The 19386-nt window shown below is 35.6% G+C and overlaps 2 protein-coding genes across 2 annotated transcripts; both read right to left on the bottom strand.

The window, feature by feature from the left end:
• Positions 1–4340: 4340 nt before the first annotated feature.
• On the bottom strand, positions 4341–5692 carry K441DRAFT_555743 (uncharacterized protein; the record flags this gene model as incomplete). The annotated part of the gene is made up of 2 exons (XM_067643295.1): positions 4341–5074; positions 5125–5692. The coding sequence occupies 2 exons, from the start codon at positions 5690–5692 to the stop codon at positions 4341–4343; spliced, it is 1302 nt and encodes a 433-aa protein (XP_067505012.1).
• Positions 5693–18317: 12625 nt separating this feature from the next.
• On the bottom strand, positions 18318–18779 carry K441DRAFT_716371 (uncharacterized protein; the record flags this gene model as incomplete). Its single annotated transcript, XM_067653978.1, has 1 exon — positions 18318–18779. A coding segment is annotated over one exon (462 nt), but the record flags the coding sequence as incomplete, so codon positions are not given.
• Between the last annotated feature and the right edge of the window lie 607 nt (positions 18780–19386).

Here is a 19386-nt window from a genome sequence, read left to right as displayed (position 1 = left end):
CTCGGGTTCTTACCAGTTTATAATTGCTTCGACTTTTTTTAGGTCTATTTGTATACTGTTTATAGAAATAAGAAGTCTAAGGTATAAGACTTCCGTTTTATAGAACTTGTATTTATCTATATCTAATTATAGACTAGCTTTATACAGGGCTTATAGAATAAGGTTAACGTATTTTTGATATTTGGTCAGATTATTACTATATATTAAGATGTTGTTAATATAAGTAGTACAGAAGATGTCCAGGTAGGGGCGTAGGGTGTTATTTATATAATGTTAAAACGAGCTCGGAGCGTTTGTGAGGCTAAAGGGTGTTACTAAGTACTTAAATAGTCCATATTGGGTACAAAATGCAGTAAGCTATTTGTCCCCTTTTGTAATGCGGAGACGGTTAAATACAGAGATAATATTAAGCTTTATGTAGTAACGAGCCTTACTTAGTTCGGTTTAGCATCTCTTATATTAACGGGATTGGATATTAGTTCTTAACGGTAACGGCGTTAAGAGCTTGGTAGTCTATACAGAAGCGCAAACTACCGCTGGGTTTCTTAACGAAGATTACTAGTACGGCTATAGGCGACGAGCTTGCTCTAATAAATCCTTTGCTTAAGTTCTTGTCTAAATACTTTTATAGCACTTAGAGTTTATTTTAAAATATTCCGTATAAGGGTTTAAATCTAGGCTGCTTTCCTTCTTCGAGTATAATCTTATGGTTGTATAGTTGGTGTTCTAGTAGCTTATCGGCTTCCTTTTGTGAAAATGCATCTAGGCGATAATAATACTCTATTGGTACCTTCGTAGCAGGGTTAGTATACTTTTTTAATGCTAAGGCCTTCTTAATATTGGCCATTATAACAGCGAAGATTGTATACTCAGGTTTCTTAGTAAGTTGCGCTAGTGGGGTAGCTCTAATTATGCGGATATCTAGGGTGCTGAACTCGCTTAGGTTGTCTATAGTTTTTTATTCGGGTTTAGGTTTAGTATTAGGTACGGAGTTAGTATTAGATTTAGGTTTGGGTTCTTTAAGAATCCTTTTTATAGTGAAATACTAGTCCTTTTAGTATTTCCGTGTATAGAGCTTAAGCTTTTACTTAGCTCGGGGCGGTGTAGTACTTAGTAATAACTTATAGAATTTAGTGAAGTTTTCGGGTCCTTGGTGGATGTTAGTAGAATTCTTAGGCGTAGAGTAAGCATTGGTGGAGATCTTACGTTAGTGGAATTTAGTGGAATTCCTAGGTTGGTGGAATTTAGTAGATTCCTTAGGTACGGGGTAGACAGTTGTGGAAATTTTAGACTAGTAGATTCTAGTGGATTTTTTAGATTTTAGTTTTGGGTCTAAGTGGCGAGTTATAAGGCACTTCTACTTATAATAGGAGGCAGTAAATAGAAGCTTAAGATTGTCTTAATTAATAGTTACCTTATATAGCTTTATCTAGGGTTATTTTAGGATTACTAAGTAACTAAGGGTAGTAATAAAAAGTTTAATTAATTCTTTATAGTTTAGGTATTAGAGTTTTAGGAATACTATATAGGTAATACGGCCTAAGATGGTGCGTTTGCCATTAAATCTAAATATATTAATATGCCGGTTAAGGGGGGTTAAGGTAAAATTATTATTTTATATAAAGATCTTATTAATAAATCCTATGCCGCTAGCTCCTATGTTGATTAGGATTTAAGTATTAGCCTATTAACTATTTTGCCAAAGACGGCAGTTAATAGTTATGCTATAGTTCCAAGAGTTGGAGTTTATAACGTTAAATGCGTTTAACGAGATCCTATAGCAGAGCTGTCCTAGAGAGCGACTTAGCTCTAAGACCTTCCTTTTAGAGGTAATTGGGGTGGGGTTCTTATAGGACGTCGGCTGTAGCTTCGTCCTTATAAATGGTGCTTACTAAATATAGGGGTAGAACTAGATAAAGATCGGGGACGGTAACTGGAAGATTAATGTGGTAAATAGCTGCCAGTGCTAGCCGTTTATAAATCGTTTCGGGGTATAGAGATGAAGTAGTAGTTTAAGAGGTAGGAGCCACTTCTATATTTAAAGTAGAGGCCTAGCTTAATGCGTTATTTTTATTTAAAGGACCCTAATAGGGCGTATTTTAGGGTCCTAGTGTTAATATCTATGGCGTTAGGGTGCTTAGGTTAAGATAATAACTTAATAAATATTCGCGGGGTTATTGTGTTATACTAATAAACGGGCTTTAGTATAAGGCGTAGTATATCGTTATACCGTTTATTAATAACGTTTATATAGGCATTAAGAGTTTCCGGAAGGTCTACGCCTATTAGGGAGGTTTTTAGTTTAGGGCTTAAAAATTTAATAAGGCTGTTAATTAGTGCGGAGTTATTCCAGCCTGTTTCCTTTATGTAGTAGTTAAATTTAGAGAAGTATACTGGGAAACTTTTCTTTTCTTAAGTTATTTGGTTTATCTTTCTTTAAGCGGTAGCTTAGCGGTTTAGGTTACTATACGTGGCTTTAAGAAGTGTAACTAGGCTTTATACTAAGTTTGGTTAAAGAGGTTTAATAAGGTTAGCTGCGTCTTCTCCTAGTTAACTTAGGGCGTAATAGAGTTAGTTAGCTTTAGTTAGGTAGCGATTAGCATTACTAGTTAGCTTATTCTTAAGCCGGCTTAAAAATAACTAAAGCTCTTATTATTTACTGGTAAATACTAGGGGGTCTAGTAGTTTCTTAGATTATTTTAGTGCAGTAGTCGGCTCTATAGGGTGAGTAACTACTACTAATTCGGGGCTTATGTTCCGCGTATTCATCTCTAAAGATGGCGTTTAGTCTTAAGGCCTTAATATAGACATCTTAAGGATACGGACTTCTTCTTAAAGTGCTTTAATTAATTGTTATTATCGTGCTTTTTATTTAGCTTGCTATTAAGTTAAAGTAGCTTAGTACTGTGCAAGGGCGTCTATAAAGGACTTCTGTATACCTACTAATTATTCTTAAAGTGCAGCTATAATAGCGTCGGCCGTTGCGGGGGCTTTAGGGTCGTTCTGCATTTTCGGAGGGTAGTGTAAGTTTTTAATATAACGTAGTATTACGGAGTAAGCATAAGCGGTAATAATATATAGCGAAGTAGGTATTATTAAGCTATATATATAAACTGCGTAATAAAGTTAAAACGTTGCGTAAGGAAAGAAGGTAGGAAAACGGGAAGAAAGGGCATATATCGTTAACTTAGTTACTTAGTTAATACGTATATAAGCAGAATAGGGTTCAGGTCGTAGTCCTGGCAGAACTTAGCAGAATTCGGTGGAACTTGGCAGAATATGGCAGAATGCCGTAGATTGCCGTTAGATTGCCATTTCGCGGTTGGTCTCTAATTGCTGAGTCGGTGAAAATAGGTGGACGTGTGCAAGGTGTCACGGGGGTGTCCCGTGACACTAGTACGGTATAAGGGACACGTAAGCCTATATAATTAGATTGTCTATAAACAAGGATCTGAAGCTAGGGAAAGGGAAGGAGAAGAAGAGTAGCGCCGCTTAATGTTTTATAAGATCTTCGTGTTACGTGACCGTAATATGTGGTAATCTATAGCAACTTGCTAGTGTAAAGTTCTGCTAAGTTCTGCCATTTTCTGCCAGTGCCGTAACACTTTAAGCCTAGCTTAAGTAGGGCGCCTTAGTTACTATAGGAGATCTTTACCTAGCAGTAACTAAGGCGCCTTAATCTTACTACTACTTCTAAATTAAGCAAAAGCTCTATATAGAGGGGTTCTAGGGGATCTCTTCTTAGAAACCTTATCTCTATATATATTAATTAAAGTCTATATAATAAAGCTCTAAATTAAAGCTTTGGGTTAATTGATTGACTTATTACTTATAAACTCGGGTCAAAATTTTCGTTAGGGGGTACTATCGATCCGCATGTTCTATCTAGGGGCTGGGCTACTGCAAATTTTGTTGTGCCAAGAATACACTACAGTCATCACCGAAATATCGGTAACTCGCATCTCCCACCTTATCAAAACGATATACCCCCTATAACCCTACCAATATAGCTTTATATTTTATAATAGGACCCTATTTTTAAAATATAAAGCTATATTGGTAAAGTTATAGAGGGTGTATCGTTTTGATGGGGTGGGAGATGCGCGACGTTCGGCTCTTCTCGCTTGCAAAAGTGTTTAGAAAAATCGGGGGCTTGGCGCCCACAAAAAAAAGTCGAGTTCGACAAATTTAAAGCTCACCACCTATATTACGCACTGGTAAACCGTTGCAGGGCTTAAATAAGCTTAAAACTTAAATACCTAAGCATTAGAATAAGGGCAAAGCGTTACTATAGAAGGTAGTACAGCCTTTGGCCAATTAGTTCCCTAGCAGTAGCTAGCTCAGAATGCTTGAACTCTGCGAGGGATAGTCAGCGATACGAGAAAACCACGAGCCTCGCTAAGTGATTTGACTTGACGCTGCCCCCTTCTCCAAGTGCGACTATCCCGTGGGTTTTTCTTACACGACCAAATAATTTTGCTCTCATCTCCTAAACTCCACCAGCCTCTCCCTCCAGCCATATATATCTTCGATCTTTGATCGAAGGATGCCTGCATTTCAGCGACACGTTGGGTTTCTTCGCCTGCAGAAGCCGATGTGTGGGGAGTCTCCCAAGGCATTTGAAAGGTATCCCACTTGTTGAGTCGAGCACGATCCCACATGACATATCCCCACTCGCGCAGTGGTTTTTGTGAGTCAGAATTCAGGAAATGTGCGCACGTCTCGTCTTGATGTGCCCAGCGCCATGCGTCAGTCGGGCCTGTGTCAGAGTCCTGGACGAACGGGGATGCGATATGGGCGAGCTCTTCGTCCTGAGTGTAGTCGGAGAGATAAACTCCGTCGTCGTGTTCATTGGCCATTTTCAAACCTTCGTAGAGGAACTTGCTGTTATGCGGTGGGTAGTTGGAATACAAGAGCTTGTATCGCGCTTCATAGGTTTCCGCTAAGACGATTCGATGGAGATGTGCTAAACCAAGGGACAGAAGGTGCTGGATGAACTCCGAGTCGATTCTGTCACCGTATTCAACAGAGAACTCGCCCCATGCGATGTCGTGCTCGGCAATATCGTTGAAAGCTAGTCTAGTTAGCAGTAAAGCATAATAGCGACTGTAACTAGTTGCATACCTGGAGATACGACTCGGAAGAGATGGTCGTGAATACATGCCAGCTGTTCGTTCTCCCAGGGTGAGAAGTTAGAAAAAAATATGTCCCGCTGCTCTCGGACGTTGACAGTGCGCTTTAAATCGCAGAATATGTTACAGTATATCTCAAATCGGTAGAAGGCGCGTATAATGCGAGTCATCTCATTTTGTGACAGCGGCGCTTGGTCAGACTTGAGATATGTCGAGATAGGGGGTTTGACCAGCGTTTTAGAGGCAAGATCTGCCGCAAAGTAATGGACATGATCGTAGAGCTTGCTTATAAGGAGAGCGTCAGATAACGTCCACTTCCGCGGTGGAGGTCCTCGACTATGGAGATGCTGAAAGACGAAATCTTGTATGCGTTGTCGGGTCCAGGGCTTTAAACGAGAGGTTTCTAATGCTGCAGCGGCTTCAGGAAGCACGTCGAATTCCACTTCGTTCAGGAGGACCCGGCTCGTGATTAGCACCTCAGCACCGGTGAAGGCACGGTACAACGGGGAACTAGTCAGGGCTATCGACTTCAAGGACCAAACGTCTGGGAGGGTAGACATTATAGCCTGCTTCACCTCAATAGGAAGCACTTCCAGCGCGGACTTGGGATTCGCAGCTTTTTGGTCCATTGTACAAATGCCATGATGAGGTTGGGTTGGAAGCAGATCGAAGTTGGAAGGAATCAGGATAGAAGAATGGCGAGTTACAGTCATCACTGAAATACTAAGCGAGCCCCGCTCGCACAGCATTAAATTTGTCGTTTTCGAAACGAATGACAATCCTTGGCATGCAGATCCCCAATTTTTGCGCCCAAACTTACCTGTAAAACCGTGAGATACCCCATTTCCACGTTTAACGCGCCTTATTGTTAATATAACTCCCTACCGTTAGTCAGTAAGTTAAAGCCGACGTCGCCCCACTATTTGCCCTATCTTAACGCGTTTCCTGGTATTATAGTACCCGCGAAGAAGCCCATAAAGAAGCCCGCGAAGCAGGCCTTAAAGTTAACGCCAGTAACGTTAACGCCATTAGCAGCTCCTTTAGCTAGCAGTACTCGCTCTATTAGCAATACCCGCGCTTATTTATATACTGCTAGTATCGCTCCTAAGGCTTCTGCTATAAATAAATATAGAAAGCCGTCTACTTCTTTTCCTCTAGGGCCGCCTAAGCCTGGCTAGCGCGCTAAACTAATAAAGGTAACTCGGGTAACTCGTATAGAGCCACCTATAGACCGTAGTTAGCGTATACGGTTTTAGAATAAGGAAGTTAAGGAGGTTAAGGAGGTTAAGGAGGCTATACCGTATTAAGCGTTAGAGGGCTATAGCCATCGCAGGCACTATTACAATAAAACTAAGGAGGAGGTTAAGGCGAGGAAGGAGCGTAGGAGGGATAAGCTTTATGCTAAATGGGCGCACGATATTAAAAGACTTAAGGGCCTAAATTTAAAGGTTCCGTTAGATCTAGAGAGGCTTAATTTAGGCCCTTATAGTTTAAATATTATTAATTAGAATAATAAGGACTTTAATATTAGAGATGCGTTAAAAGGGTAGGTAAAAGATCTACGTTAAAGGCGTTAAATTTAAGGTTAAGGTGTTTATCTTAAGCGTTAGACTAAGTAGGTAACCGTTAACTATCCTATTTACGGTTAGTTTAGGCTCTATATTAATGGTTCTAAGGTTACTATAGACTATCTAGTTAAGTAAAAATAGCAGTTATATAACCTAAGCCTTGTTAAGAACGCTATTACAAGTCAAATTAACCTTTAACTTAGCGGTAAAATCTACACCTAAGTTAAACGTCTTATAGTTATATAGTACGTTTCTAGCCGCGGCAGATGAGCTAACTACTCTATTAACGACTTCTCTATTAAACAGAGTGATCGCCTGCTTAAAGTCGTTAATATCCAGCAGGCGCATAACCTTAATAGCGACATTTAGTTAACTTTTAAAGTTAAGATTAACTATAAGGCGTTTACAAAGTTAGGAATAAAGAGGAAGGTTATTAAGGATATTAAGGAGTCCGTTAAGATTCCATTTTCCCTACTAGTTACCCTATAGTCTAAGAGTCCTACTCTTATATTAGGCAAAGGCGCGCCTATAAAATTACGCCTAAAGCTATTACTATAGCAGAATTTAAGCCGTTAAGTAGTATATAAGAATATTACTAACTTTTAAGCTCGCCTAGGGAAATAGATTAAATGTATAGATATAAACTGCGGTAACTATTAGAACTTCTATTATATATTTAATGGTTAATACTATGCTATTAATGCTGCTTAGCATAAGGCCTGGGCGAACTCTATTATCTTTAGTAACGCTTAGTATAAGGAGCCGCCCATAAAGGTTTTCCGCGCTCTTATAGCGGACGGTTTAGTTAGCTGCCTAGGTTAACGATCTTATAAACCTTTAGCTACAGCTAAGCTTTGTATAGCAACTAACTGTATAGCTAAGCTTTAAGAACTGTAGATAGAGGCCTATAGACGTTAATTAGAGGATAGAGAGGAAGAAAGGGAGGAGTGCTATAAAGAACGACATAAGAAATAAGAGGAGCGTCGCCGTCTAATTACTATATAGAAATAATAGTAGTAGATAACAATGTTTCCATATAGCTTTAATTAGCAGCCGCCTACGTATTCTTAACACTACGCCGGCCCTTCCTATACACAGTATCCGTAGAATTAAGTGTCTTATTATCTGCCACCGTAGTAGCTTTAACTACCTATACCGCCGCCTACTTAACTGCCTATTTAACCTTAGATCCGAGCTGCTGCTCCTACCATTAGCCCTCTACTACTACCGCCGCCTCCTTCTACCCCTATATATAATATTAACAATCACCCACGCTTAAGTCCTATATTAGTTAATAAGGAGGATACGGATACTATTTAGTATCTATTTATCTAGAAGCTAAAAAGGGCATATAACGCTATAATATAAGAGAAACTAAAACAGTTTAGGGATATTATATTAGAACAATAGTAGAGTCTAGATAATCTACATACTATAAAAAATAAAAACTTACATAAATTTTATAGGGCTTTAGAATTAAGTGCTGCTAACGGCTTTATTAGTAATATAGCTAGCTAGCTCCATAAGTATAAAGTGTACTATAGGTAATAAAAGGCCGCCATAGCGGTGAATGCCCTTATAGACCTAGCGGGAGGCTTTATATATAGGTAAAGGGTATATAAGCTAGGTAGAAGGGGGTGTTTTCTATAGTAATTTAATATTAGACGATTTCCTAATTAGGTAATTAAGTGCCTATAGCAATATTAAATGCCGTAGTTAACTCCTCTAACCCTTAAACCTTAATACTACGCTTAAATTACTCTAATTAACGCCGTAAACGCTCTAGCTCAGCCTATTCTATATATATTCCTTCTACGGCGTATTAAAACTACTCCTAGGCAAAGAAATCGCACCTACTCTTACGGATAGCTTATTTAAGAAACTTACTATAATTATAGTGGAATTCTTAAGTATATAAGTGCCAGTGACGGATCTACGCCTTTAAAATAGCCTATATAAGCTTAATTAGATTAAAGTCTAGTAAGTATAGCGGCAGGTAGCAAACAATATAGCCCTCCTCTTTAATAGCAGCTGGAATTCGCGCGTTAACGTAAACCCTAAGGTTATCTATTATAATTACTATAGTTTAATTTAGATATTGCTTATAAAGCGCAGAAAATAGGTAGCCGTATAGCCACCTAATAAAGTCGTTAATATTAAAGTAGCCCTTACGGGCTTAATGGTAAACCTAGCTATTAATTATTATAGCCGCGCAGATACTCTAAGTATTACCTCTTTAAAGATCGCCCTAATAGCACGCCTCCTTACTAACTAGAGCTCGCCCTCTTATCCACCAGCTAGTCTTCTTATTAAAAATAGCCTTATTAAGGAATACTATAATATTTACCGGAAACCATCTTATATTATTATAATAGAGCTCCCTTAGCTATAAGTTACGGCCCTACGCTATACGCCTAATTACCTTTTTAAACTACCCTTCCTTCTTTAAGACACAGTGGATTATAGTATAAAAAACGTTAAGATTACGTTTATAATAGAGCCAGTATTAAATTTTATCTAGATATTTCCAACTATCGTGGAGCAGGAGTTTAAGGAGGGCCTCTTTATTAGCTTTTGTTAACGCCGCCAGCTAGCTAGTCTTTTATACATAAGGCCTAACAGGCTGGCCATATTGTATAAGGTAACGTTCGGTTCTATATATGGTAGCTTAACTAACGTGTAGCTATTCTGTAATAGCATTTAGCCGCTAGCCCAATTTAAGCAGATGGACTATATCCGTGTGACGAGTAGGGTTAATACGAGGCACTACAACACTAGGAAACGCGTTAAGATAGGGCAAATAGCGGGGCAACGTCGGCTTTAACTTACTGACTAATGGTAGGGAGTTATATTAACAATAAGGCGCGTTAAATATGGAAATGGGGTATCTCACGGTTTTACAGGTAAGTTTGGGCGCAAAAATTGGGGATCTGCATGCCAAGGATTGTCATTCGTTTCGAAAACGACAAATTTAGGTGATCTCATCATACAAATCGTATGACTACCACGCATATTACGCTTGCAACACTTATATCTGCCTCTAATGCCTAAAAGGATTCCTGAATAGCAGCTCCATCAAATTTTAGTATCTTTTCTATTTAATTAAACAGTTAAATATATCGCGGCAGCTACCAAGTTACACCTTTTAACTATATACTGTATCCAGCTTAACTTAGACCTCTATAGAGAGCTATACCCCCCACTAAATATTAAAGATTAGGCAACTAAGTAATATATAAGCGGAATATAAGCGAGTTCGTAATATATAACATTATAGTATTAGGTATACTAATCTCGTACATAAGCGCTTCTTACCTACTTAAATAATCGCCCTACTGCCTACTTTAATAAAATGGCCTAGTTCCTATAGGACGATTGCAATATTATAGTATTAATATCGTTAATATAGAGGGCTCTTAAGCATAATAGGCGGAGTAGGAAGGTTATATAGCGTAGAGCGCAGGAGTAATCTAAAGATCTTTATACTGTTTAGAAGAGACGCTAATATATATAGGACTCTAATCGCCCTATATTTATTAATAAGTTAGGCGCTAATAAAAGGACTAGCTATAGGAAGTTTAGTTAAAGTTTTATAAACCTTCCTGCAATTAATATAGTATTAATTAAGCGCTTAGAATAGTGGAGTATTCTACCTATATATTTACTTAACAGCTTTCTCCCTAAGACTCTTATATAGTAGGGCTTAATTACTTTTAAAATATTTAATGCCTAGATTAAGTCTTCTATTCTGCCGCAATATATACCTAGTTATACAGTCTTAGTATTAGATAACGCCTTAATATATAACAGAGCCTTATAGTAGGAACTACGGTAGACTTGTTAATGGGCTAGGTATATAGGTATTGCCGGAGGTCAATAACGTAATAATAACTAGTGGAGTGGTTGCCTAATAGATTAACTCTAATTATATTCTAAGAATCACTATAAGGAAGGAACTATCTAGGTAGGGATTAAGGGTCCTTAAATACACAACCATACTCCTAAGAAAGTCGTTACTCTATTTACTTTGTCTACTCTATTCGCTCTATTATAGATCTTATAAATTACATAGATTACACAGATTATATTACATAACTCTGCTTACTATTCCTTATTATATAGTTCCACGGGTTCTATCCTAAACTATGCTTATATTAACTAACTAGCTTCTTCTAACTTCTCTCTAAGTAGTTATAACATTATACTTAAAGCGTTCGTAACACTATCTCCCTCCTCTCTATTTTTGTCCTTAAAGATACCTAATATCTTTAAGTCGTTTACTAGAGGTATAATATCTGTTTAATTAATTTAGTTAATATTATTACTTATAATGCCTAAAGCACCTTCTTCTTCTTTAACTCTTTATTATACGCGTACAGTCTCTTCTATACTATTACTTAGTAAAGTAATACTATCTCCGTGTTCTTATTGCGCGAAAGAGGGGTTAGTTTATATTATGTTAGCAAGTCCTTTATCTTAATAGCCCTCTTTTTATACAAAGTGCACTAAAGCAAACGTTTAATCGTCCTATAATATTCGCTTAATTTCTAACGCTAAGTATACGCGTCTTATAACTCTTAATAGTCTCTAAGTTCCCTAAGTAATTTATTATAGGGTCTTGTATTTAATCTACTGCTATAAAGCTTAATAGTAAGCTATTCTTAGCGCTGTTTGCGGTCTAATATGCCTTAAAAGAGTCCGTATATATTCTTAAAGCTTAGCGTCTAGCTTATGCCTATCTTTAGCGTTTAGAACATATTTATAAAAAGGTTTATTTAAAGAAGTAGAAACTTGTTTAATAAGGTTTATAGGAACTTAGTAATAAAAAAACAGATTCTCTTCTAATAGAGAAGGAAATAACTCTAAGTAGTTCGGCAGTTGCTCTTCCTAGGTCCCCCTTAGGTAACTTATTCTTTAGTAATTCCTCTTTATTAATATTGCCTAACCTTTTTTCTTTTAATACTCTTATACCTTTCCTATAGCGTTTTTTAAGTTCTCTAATAGCTCCTAGGTAGTCTCGTTATAGCCTATCTACTTTACTTTATACTATATTTCGTCGTCTATATCCTTATAATTAACGATCTTTAAAACTTGCTATTTATCTTCTTCTTATCCTCTATATGTATCTACTTTATAAACCAGTGGCTTAATATTCCTATATACTAGCTCTAGCATTGCGATATACTATATAGGGTAGATTTTTATTCTGGCTAGTAGGTTTAACTTAAATATAACTAATAAAATTCTTTACGTAATTTTAAAAGGTCCTAGTCTAACGTAGTCTAACTTCTTGCTTAGTCGTTAACTTTTAAAATTTTTATATAGTAGCCATACTTTATCTCCCTCCTTAAGATCTGGTCCCTTAGATCTCTTAACATCGTAGTACCTTTTTATCCTTTGCTATACCACCTTAGCTATTTCCGTAAGGTCTATATAAAGATTTATTAAACTCTTTATTCTTTACTTAGCTATACTACTTATCTTCTTTACTTAACGTAGCAATAATAAGGTTCTTAGCTTATATCCATAATTTGCCTTAAATAGTAACGTGCCTATTTCTTCTTGTGGTATTATATTATATATAAACTATATAACTGGTAATAATAATACCCAATTATTCTGTGTATAATTAATATAATACCTTAGATATTATTCTAGTATCTAATTTAATCTTTCCGTTTAACCGTCTGTCTATAAATAATATACGGTAAAAGTTACTACTTAAACTTCTTACTCTGCTAAGAATACTTCCTAAAATACTGCTATAAATCTTAGATCTCTATTTAATATAATCTTGCTTAATACTCTATATCTTATAAACACTTCTTTAATATAGATTTTAGTAACATCTTCCACTAATATTTCTTCTAAACATGCTATAAAGCATTCCTACTTCGTAAGCTTATCTACTATTACTAAGATTATATTATAATCTTACCCGGTAATAGGATCTCTTAACTTTAGTAACTTAATAATAAAGTCCTATAATATAACCTCCTATAGTCTCTCTGGTATTTTAATAGGTTATAGCTCTCTATATAGCTTATGCCTTATTAGTTTATTCCTTTAGTAATCTAGATATTCTTTTATAACTTACCTGGCTAGTCCCTAGATTCCATTAATAATTTATTAATTTATTAATTCTTCTTTGATTAACGTCTGATACGGATGCTATCTAGCCCCACGCAGACTACTCCGTACATAAGGGAAAAGTAATATTGACGGGAAAAAACCCTTGCTGCTGGGGGGAGGAAAAACCCTATGAGCCACCTCAGTAGGATGAAAAACCCCGTTTGCTATATCCGCACATAGCAGCGGCCCTGCGGGCCTATAGCTATGTCCTGTCCTCCTTAGATGTTTAAACTCCTTGGGAACCACTACTTCCTTCTCTAGCTTATCTAAGCTAGGGTTTACTACGTCCCAGCTAGGCCTTGCCACTTAATTGCTATGTCTTGCTGTTGTCTCCTATATCTTGGCCATCCCCTATATGCTATCTCTTATTTAACCATTGCCATATACGCCATGCCTCCCCCCCCCTAGGGCCTATCGAAGGCGTAAGGGGGATTTATCCGTTCTAACCACTATAATACTGATAAGCGAGCGGGATATTATGTATTTGGGTATCTTTTGTGCCTAGGCCCCAGCTAGGCCCTTTCTAAGGGTCACCACTCCGTTGAAAGAAGATAGGGAAAACCGTAGGTCGCAATCCAGGCTACTAGGTAGTATTTGGTAGAAAAAACGGCGAGTGACCGCATGCTCCGCGGGCGATCGCCCTAGGGGTTAGGAGGGGCCGTATATTTACTCGTTGCTCGTTCGTTCGCGATCGCTCGTTCGTTAATATAAGAGGTCATTAATGCTTTCTATTGGGGGTCGGGGGATGCTATTAAATGCCGTTTATCCACGTTGGATTGTATAGGTGCCTTAATAGGAGAATAGCGTAGCTAAATTGTAGAGGGCCATAGTAGTGGTTTTTAAGATCTCACTATCTGAAAATTTTTCACTACCGCCTATAACGCTCACAACCACGACCACCAGGTCCTATCGCACGCTGTACGACGTCTCTGCGTTAGCTCTAAGTCTGAACTTCGAAGACCTAGGTTTGTAGCCGTCACCACGTACAGGTGCAGAGTCCGTTTTCGACGGCCTTTCCATTAATAATATACTTCTCTTAAAGTCTTAACACTAAGCCTATAGCTCTGTTGTGTCCTTAAGTTAGTCCTTTATAAAATAACTTAATAAACTCCTTTACAATAGATCTTGGTACATACGTCGCTTCTTAATTCTTATACTACTTTAAGTCTAGATCCTCTGCCTATATATCTTAGATCTTTTATATCCAATTACTCTCTGGTAATTTATAGGTCTTTTCTTCTCGTATTACTGTAATCTTTAGATAATTATACCTAATTAGTTTATTTATATCTTTTCACAACAAAGCCCCTAATGGCTTTTTATTGTTTTATAGTTTAGCCTTTTTACTTAGAGCGTCTGCTCATACATTCTCTATACCCTTAGTATGCTAAATCTTAAAATGGTATTCTATAAGCATCTCCGCCTATCTAACCTATCTATAATTAAGTTCTTTTATTATTAGGAGCCTTGTTAGGTTCTTATAATCCATTTTAACTATAAATAGTTTTTCTATACCTTATAAAAATAATCTCTATTCCTTTAGTGCTGCAACTATACCTAATAACTCCTTATTATAGATGTTATAGTTTAGTTCTAGTAGTGTTATCTTTTAACTATAGTATGCCACTATATGCTATCTATCTTTATATTTTTATAAAAAGCACGCTCTTAGTGCATAGTTTAATATATCTATTTCAACTACTGTCTCTAATTATAGTTAATAGATTTTAAGAACTAGCTCCTAGGTAAACAACTATTTAATTTTCTTAAATAGTTCCTTTTATTTCTTTCCCTATACCTATAGTTCTTCTTTCTTTATTAATTTTATAAGTGGCTTAATATCCTTTAACCATTAAGCTATAAACCTTCTACAGTAATTATAGAATCCTAAAAATAACCTTAACTATATTATATTTTCTAGTTCTTGCCAATTTACTATAGCCTTAATCTTCTTTAGATCTATACTAAGTTAGCCTAGTTTAATAATAAATCCAATAAAATCTATCTTCTTGGTAAAGAATTCGTATTTCTTAATTACCACTAACATCTATTCTTCTTATAGTCTCTTTAAGACCTATTTAATATATTTTCTATATTCTTCCTTACTTATCAAGTAGATAATAATATTGTTAAGATATACTATAATAAATTTATCTAAGTGTTCTCTTAATATATTGTTAATACACTTTTAAAACATTGCTAATGCGTTTATAAGCCTAAATTATATAACTAATAGTTTATACAGTCCTTCCTTTAACTTAAAGGCTGCCTTTTATTTATCGCCTTCCTTAATCCTAATCTAATAGTACACCTATCTCAGATCTATCTTTATAAAGATTTGCGCGTTACTAATCCTATTTTAAATTTCGCTAATTAAGGGTAAAGGATACCTATCCTTCCTAGTAATGCTATTTAACTATTTATAGTTAATATATAGCCTAAGTTTTCTATTCTTCTTTAGTACGAATAGTACCGAATATCCCACTAATAACTACAATGGTCTAATATATCCTTTTTAAAGATTTTCCTAGATAAACTCCTTAAGTGCCTATAACTCTTTTTCTGTTAACTTATAAGTTAGGTAGAACCTTAAACTTATTTCTAGTTCTAGTTCTATTTTATAATCCTATACTATATAATCTAACAGCTTTTTACTTTTTAGTAACTATAGCTTCTTACCATATTTGTAGTATCTCTTTGGTACGTAACTTAATCCTTAATTAGTCTCCTTATATATCGCTCCAACTTAATACTATACTAACTTAGTTTATTATTACATCTTATATTATTATATATCTTTAATATCGACCTAATCTATAACCTAATTAATCTTTAAATTATATTCCTATAACTAAGGCATTCCCAATACTGCCTTATTATTCCCTAATAGTAATATATTAAAAGACATCTTAACTTATCTTCCTTTAATGGTTATCTAAATTAGTTCTATTTTAAGATTAATAATACCTCCTCTATAGGCTATTAAATCTCCTAAAATTGTTACTAATAAATAAGGATGCTCTTTTTGCTTATATAGTAGCCCTATCCTTTTAACTACTGCTAGTAAGATATGGTTTTATGTTACTCCACTATCTACTAATACTTTAAACTATTAATCTTGCCAATTAACTCTTAGGTTTAGGTGTCGTTCTTAAATTCCTTTAAGGGTCTAAGGCTCTACTACTAGCTCCCTCTAGTCCTATAGGCCTCTACTTTTCCTAACTATTAGCTGCTTAATCTTATTATACTTAGCTTATTCTTTAGCTAATGCCTAGTTTGCTTTTTATCTTTAATACACCATAAATAGGTATTCTCTAGATATTCCCACTATTATTATCTATCTAAGCATTCTTCTATAAGGAATCTTTCTAGTTAAAGTATTAAACTTTCTTCCTCTTAGACTTCTGCTGGATGCTAGCTATATATATACTTAGCATTTCTATACTATTATTTATCTATTATCCAGTATGTTCTTATAGGGTATTTCTAGTTTTTTTTTCTTTAGATTCTTATGCATTTTATATATATTATCTATGTATATAATCCATAATAGCGTATAGTGTGCTAGGTGCTTTAGGTTAACTCTTAACTCGTCTTTATCCTTAAGTTTAAACCTCTGTCACACTAATCTAAACGTTATAACTTTATTTACAGGTACTAAGACGCGCCTCTCGCTTCTCTAGTCCTCTAATTATTCCTTTAGATCCTTTAATATTATAATTAAGGCTCCCTTAATATAATTTATCGCTTTTTCCGTAATTAGGTGTTCTTAAATAACTTTTTCGTCTAACTATATATAGAAATCTTCCTACTTATTATTATGTCGTTGCTTATACCACTTTTAGTACAGCTGCTAGAGTGTATATAGTCTATCCGTAAGGAAGTATCTTTTTATTACTGCGTTATAATAGCCTTTTATATATCGTTCTTCGAACCTAGTAGGAATCCCTAGATCCTCTTTATTTTCCAGTTTGGTAAGCCACTTAGCTCTTAGTATACCTATCTTAAGTCTATTAGTAATTCTTTATATAGGTGCTCTATCCCTTATATAACCTAATATATTAGATCTCGTGTTTAGTTTTTTTTCTTGCTATAAAATAATTCTTGCTCTAAATTCCTCTATAGTTTTTTTCTTTTCGTGTTTTACAAGTGGATTTTTAAAGTCTTCTTGCTTCTTAATCTTGGTATTAAACTCTCGATCTTTAGTCTGAATATCTTATTTAACTAATAAGTCCTCTAGGTCTATGTATTTGTCTCCTAATTTAACTGCTATTTATATTATAGATTCTCTAATCTATAACGAAGCCGCTTACTTCTTACTTGTGGGTGTCTTTATTTATACTCCAAATTCTTAACCCCTTGGATTCTTTAATCCTAAGCTTACCTCTTTCTTAAGCTGCGCTCTAGCCTTAGTCTAACTAGGCTTTACTAGTGTTCTTATCTCGTCTTAAAAGTCTTAAATCTTACTTATCTTATCTTGAGAATCTTATGCCGTTAGGAACACTTGTCCCGAGCTTATTTATATATTCTTAAACTAAGCTACTACTCTGCTCTATCGGTTTGCGTCTATTATAGGTCCTTAAGCATGCCTTATCTCGTCTTAAGAATCTTAAGCCTTTGGCCTTTTACCTTTATTAAGTGGTAAGCTAGCACTAGCAGTCGTCTGCTTGCTTAATCGTCTTTAAATATTACTTCTTCCGTCTTATAAAGCGATGGATGCCGTATCTAATGGTGTTATAATACCCGTTACTAAACCTTACTCTATAGCGGTCTCAGTCTCTACTTCTATTACGTTATTGAGGTTTAGATACCCCTAATTAGTTCCTTTACTATCCTCGTCACTATTAATTAATAAGTACTCCAACTCCATTATTATTATTACTAATCATTATCCGTATATTGCTGTAATATCTTAATCTAGCTTATAGAGTCGATCTTATTCTTTATCTAACTCTTTAGTTCCTTTAAGTCCTCTTAACTCTAGCTCTTATAGCCAATAGCTTACACCATACTTAGTATCTTTATAAATTTAGTATACGTTATTGTAATAAAACGTAAAACTTTTAATTAAACATTCTTTTATTCCTTGTAGTATACTATTATTCCTTTATATATATATATATTTTTATATCCGTTGTATTATACTACGTACAATACTGCGCATGCAGCCTCTGGGCTATGGCGCTATAGTTCTATATACATGAATCCTTTCTAGGCAGCTTAACATGTACTAGTAGCTATGTCCTAATAGTTTATAAACCCCTAAGGGTTTATAGCTCCTTAGTAAGATACTAAGTTGCTACAACTACTAGGGAATGAGAAAACTGTAGGAAAAAACCATAGGAAATCCTAACACCTGTCCCTGTCCTTTTGCAATTTATTTCTTTTCTTTTGCTCTCTATTATCTTTTCCAAGAGCCTAGTAGGAGTTACCCCCTTCTAGAATCCTATCTGTTTTATTCATGTACTAGTTTAGCTACTTTAAGATTCTTGCAGTCTTTACTATTAGCAAAGTGTTCTTCCTTANAATTAATGCAAAGAGGGGTAGTGTGCTTGNAAGGCCTGCCTGATATTAAACAGGTAGGACAGCAGTGGTCTTTAGATAAATGTGNAGCCGCACAGAATCTACAGGCTCTAGTAGAGCATCTGTCTCCTATATGGCCAAATTTTTGGCAGCTAGTGCACTGCGTAGTAGGAGAGACTTCGAGGTATTTTACTACCTTAGTAGCTGTACCTGCAATTGAGATCTCTTTTTGCTTAAGGATTTCTTGTCTTTTTTCCTCGTTCTCTATAGTAAAAACTATAGAGCCAAATCTAGTCTGCGGATCGTGTCTTTTTACACTAGATGAGATCCATCTAGGTAGTCCTTGTATCTTTATAGGATTAAAGGTCTCAATTTCTTCTTTTAGAAGCTTAGAGCCTCCCTCTCCTAGAAAAGGTAGGGTGGGATTTATATATATATATTACATACTATTAGTCTAGTTCCCTTTATTACGTAATAACTCTAACCACTTCTACAGTCTCTAGCGAAATAATTCTATTTTCCGTAATTTATGCAAGCTCCCTTTTTAAACCATTGCTTTTGCTATAGAGTCCGCTTAAACGTCTTCTGCTATTAAGATCCTTAGTTTAACCTATGCTCCTTAGTCCTATAATTACTTAATCCTTAACTTCTAGGTTTCTATAGTTGCTTTCCCTATCTCTTATAGGTTTCTTTAGTACTACTTAGGTCTATTAGCTCTACGCCATACTATAGTTTTTAATTTGGCTTTAGTTATTATGTACTCTACGACTTATATAACTATAGAACTCTATCCTAGCTTCTCTTAGCCTGTTCCCTTTAGAAGATCCTATTATTAATCTTAATTACTTAATCTATTAATTCCCTAAGGGTGTCCGCATCTTCTATTAGAATAATTACATCCTAGACTTTAGCCTTAAGTCCCTATTTATACTATGCTATAAGCGCCTTATTGTTCCATTTAACCTATATAGTAAGTATTTAAAACTATATCATGTACTTAATTACTAAAGTTCGCTGTATTAGGTCCTAAA

The sequence above is a fragment of the Cenococcum geophilum genome, assembly GCF_001692895.1.
Source record: "Cenococcum geophilum 1.58 unplaced genomic scaffold K441scaffold_16, whole genome shotgun sequence".
Classification (NCBI taxonomy): domain Eukaryota; kingdom Fungi; phylum Ascomycota; class Dothideomycetes; order Gloniales; family Gloniaceae; genus Cenococcum; species Cenococcum geophilum.
The sequence above is the reverse complement of the archived record's forward strand: the minus strand, read 5'-3'. Positions and strand labels throughout refer to the sequence as shown.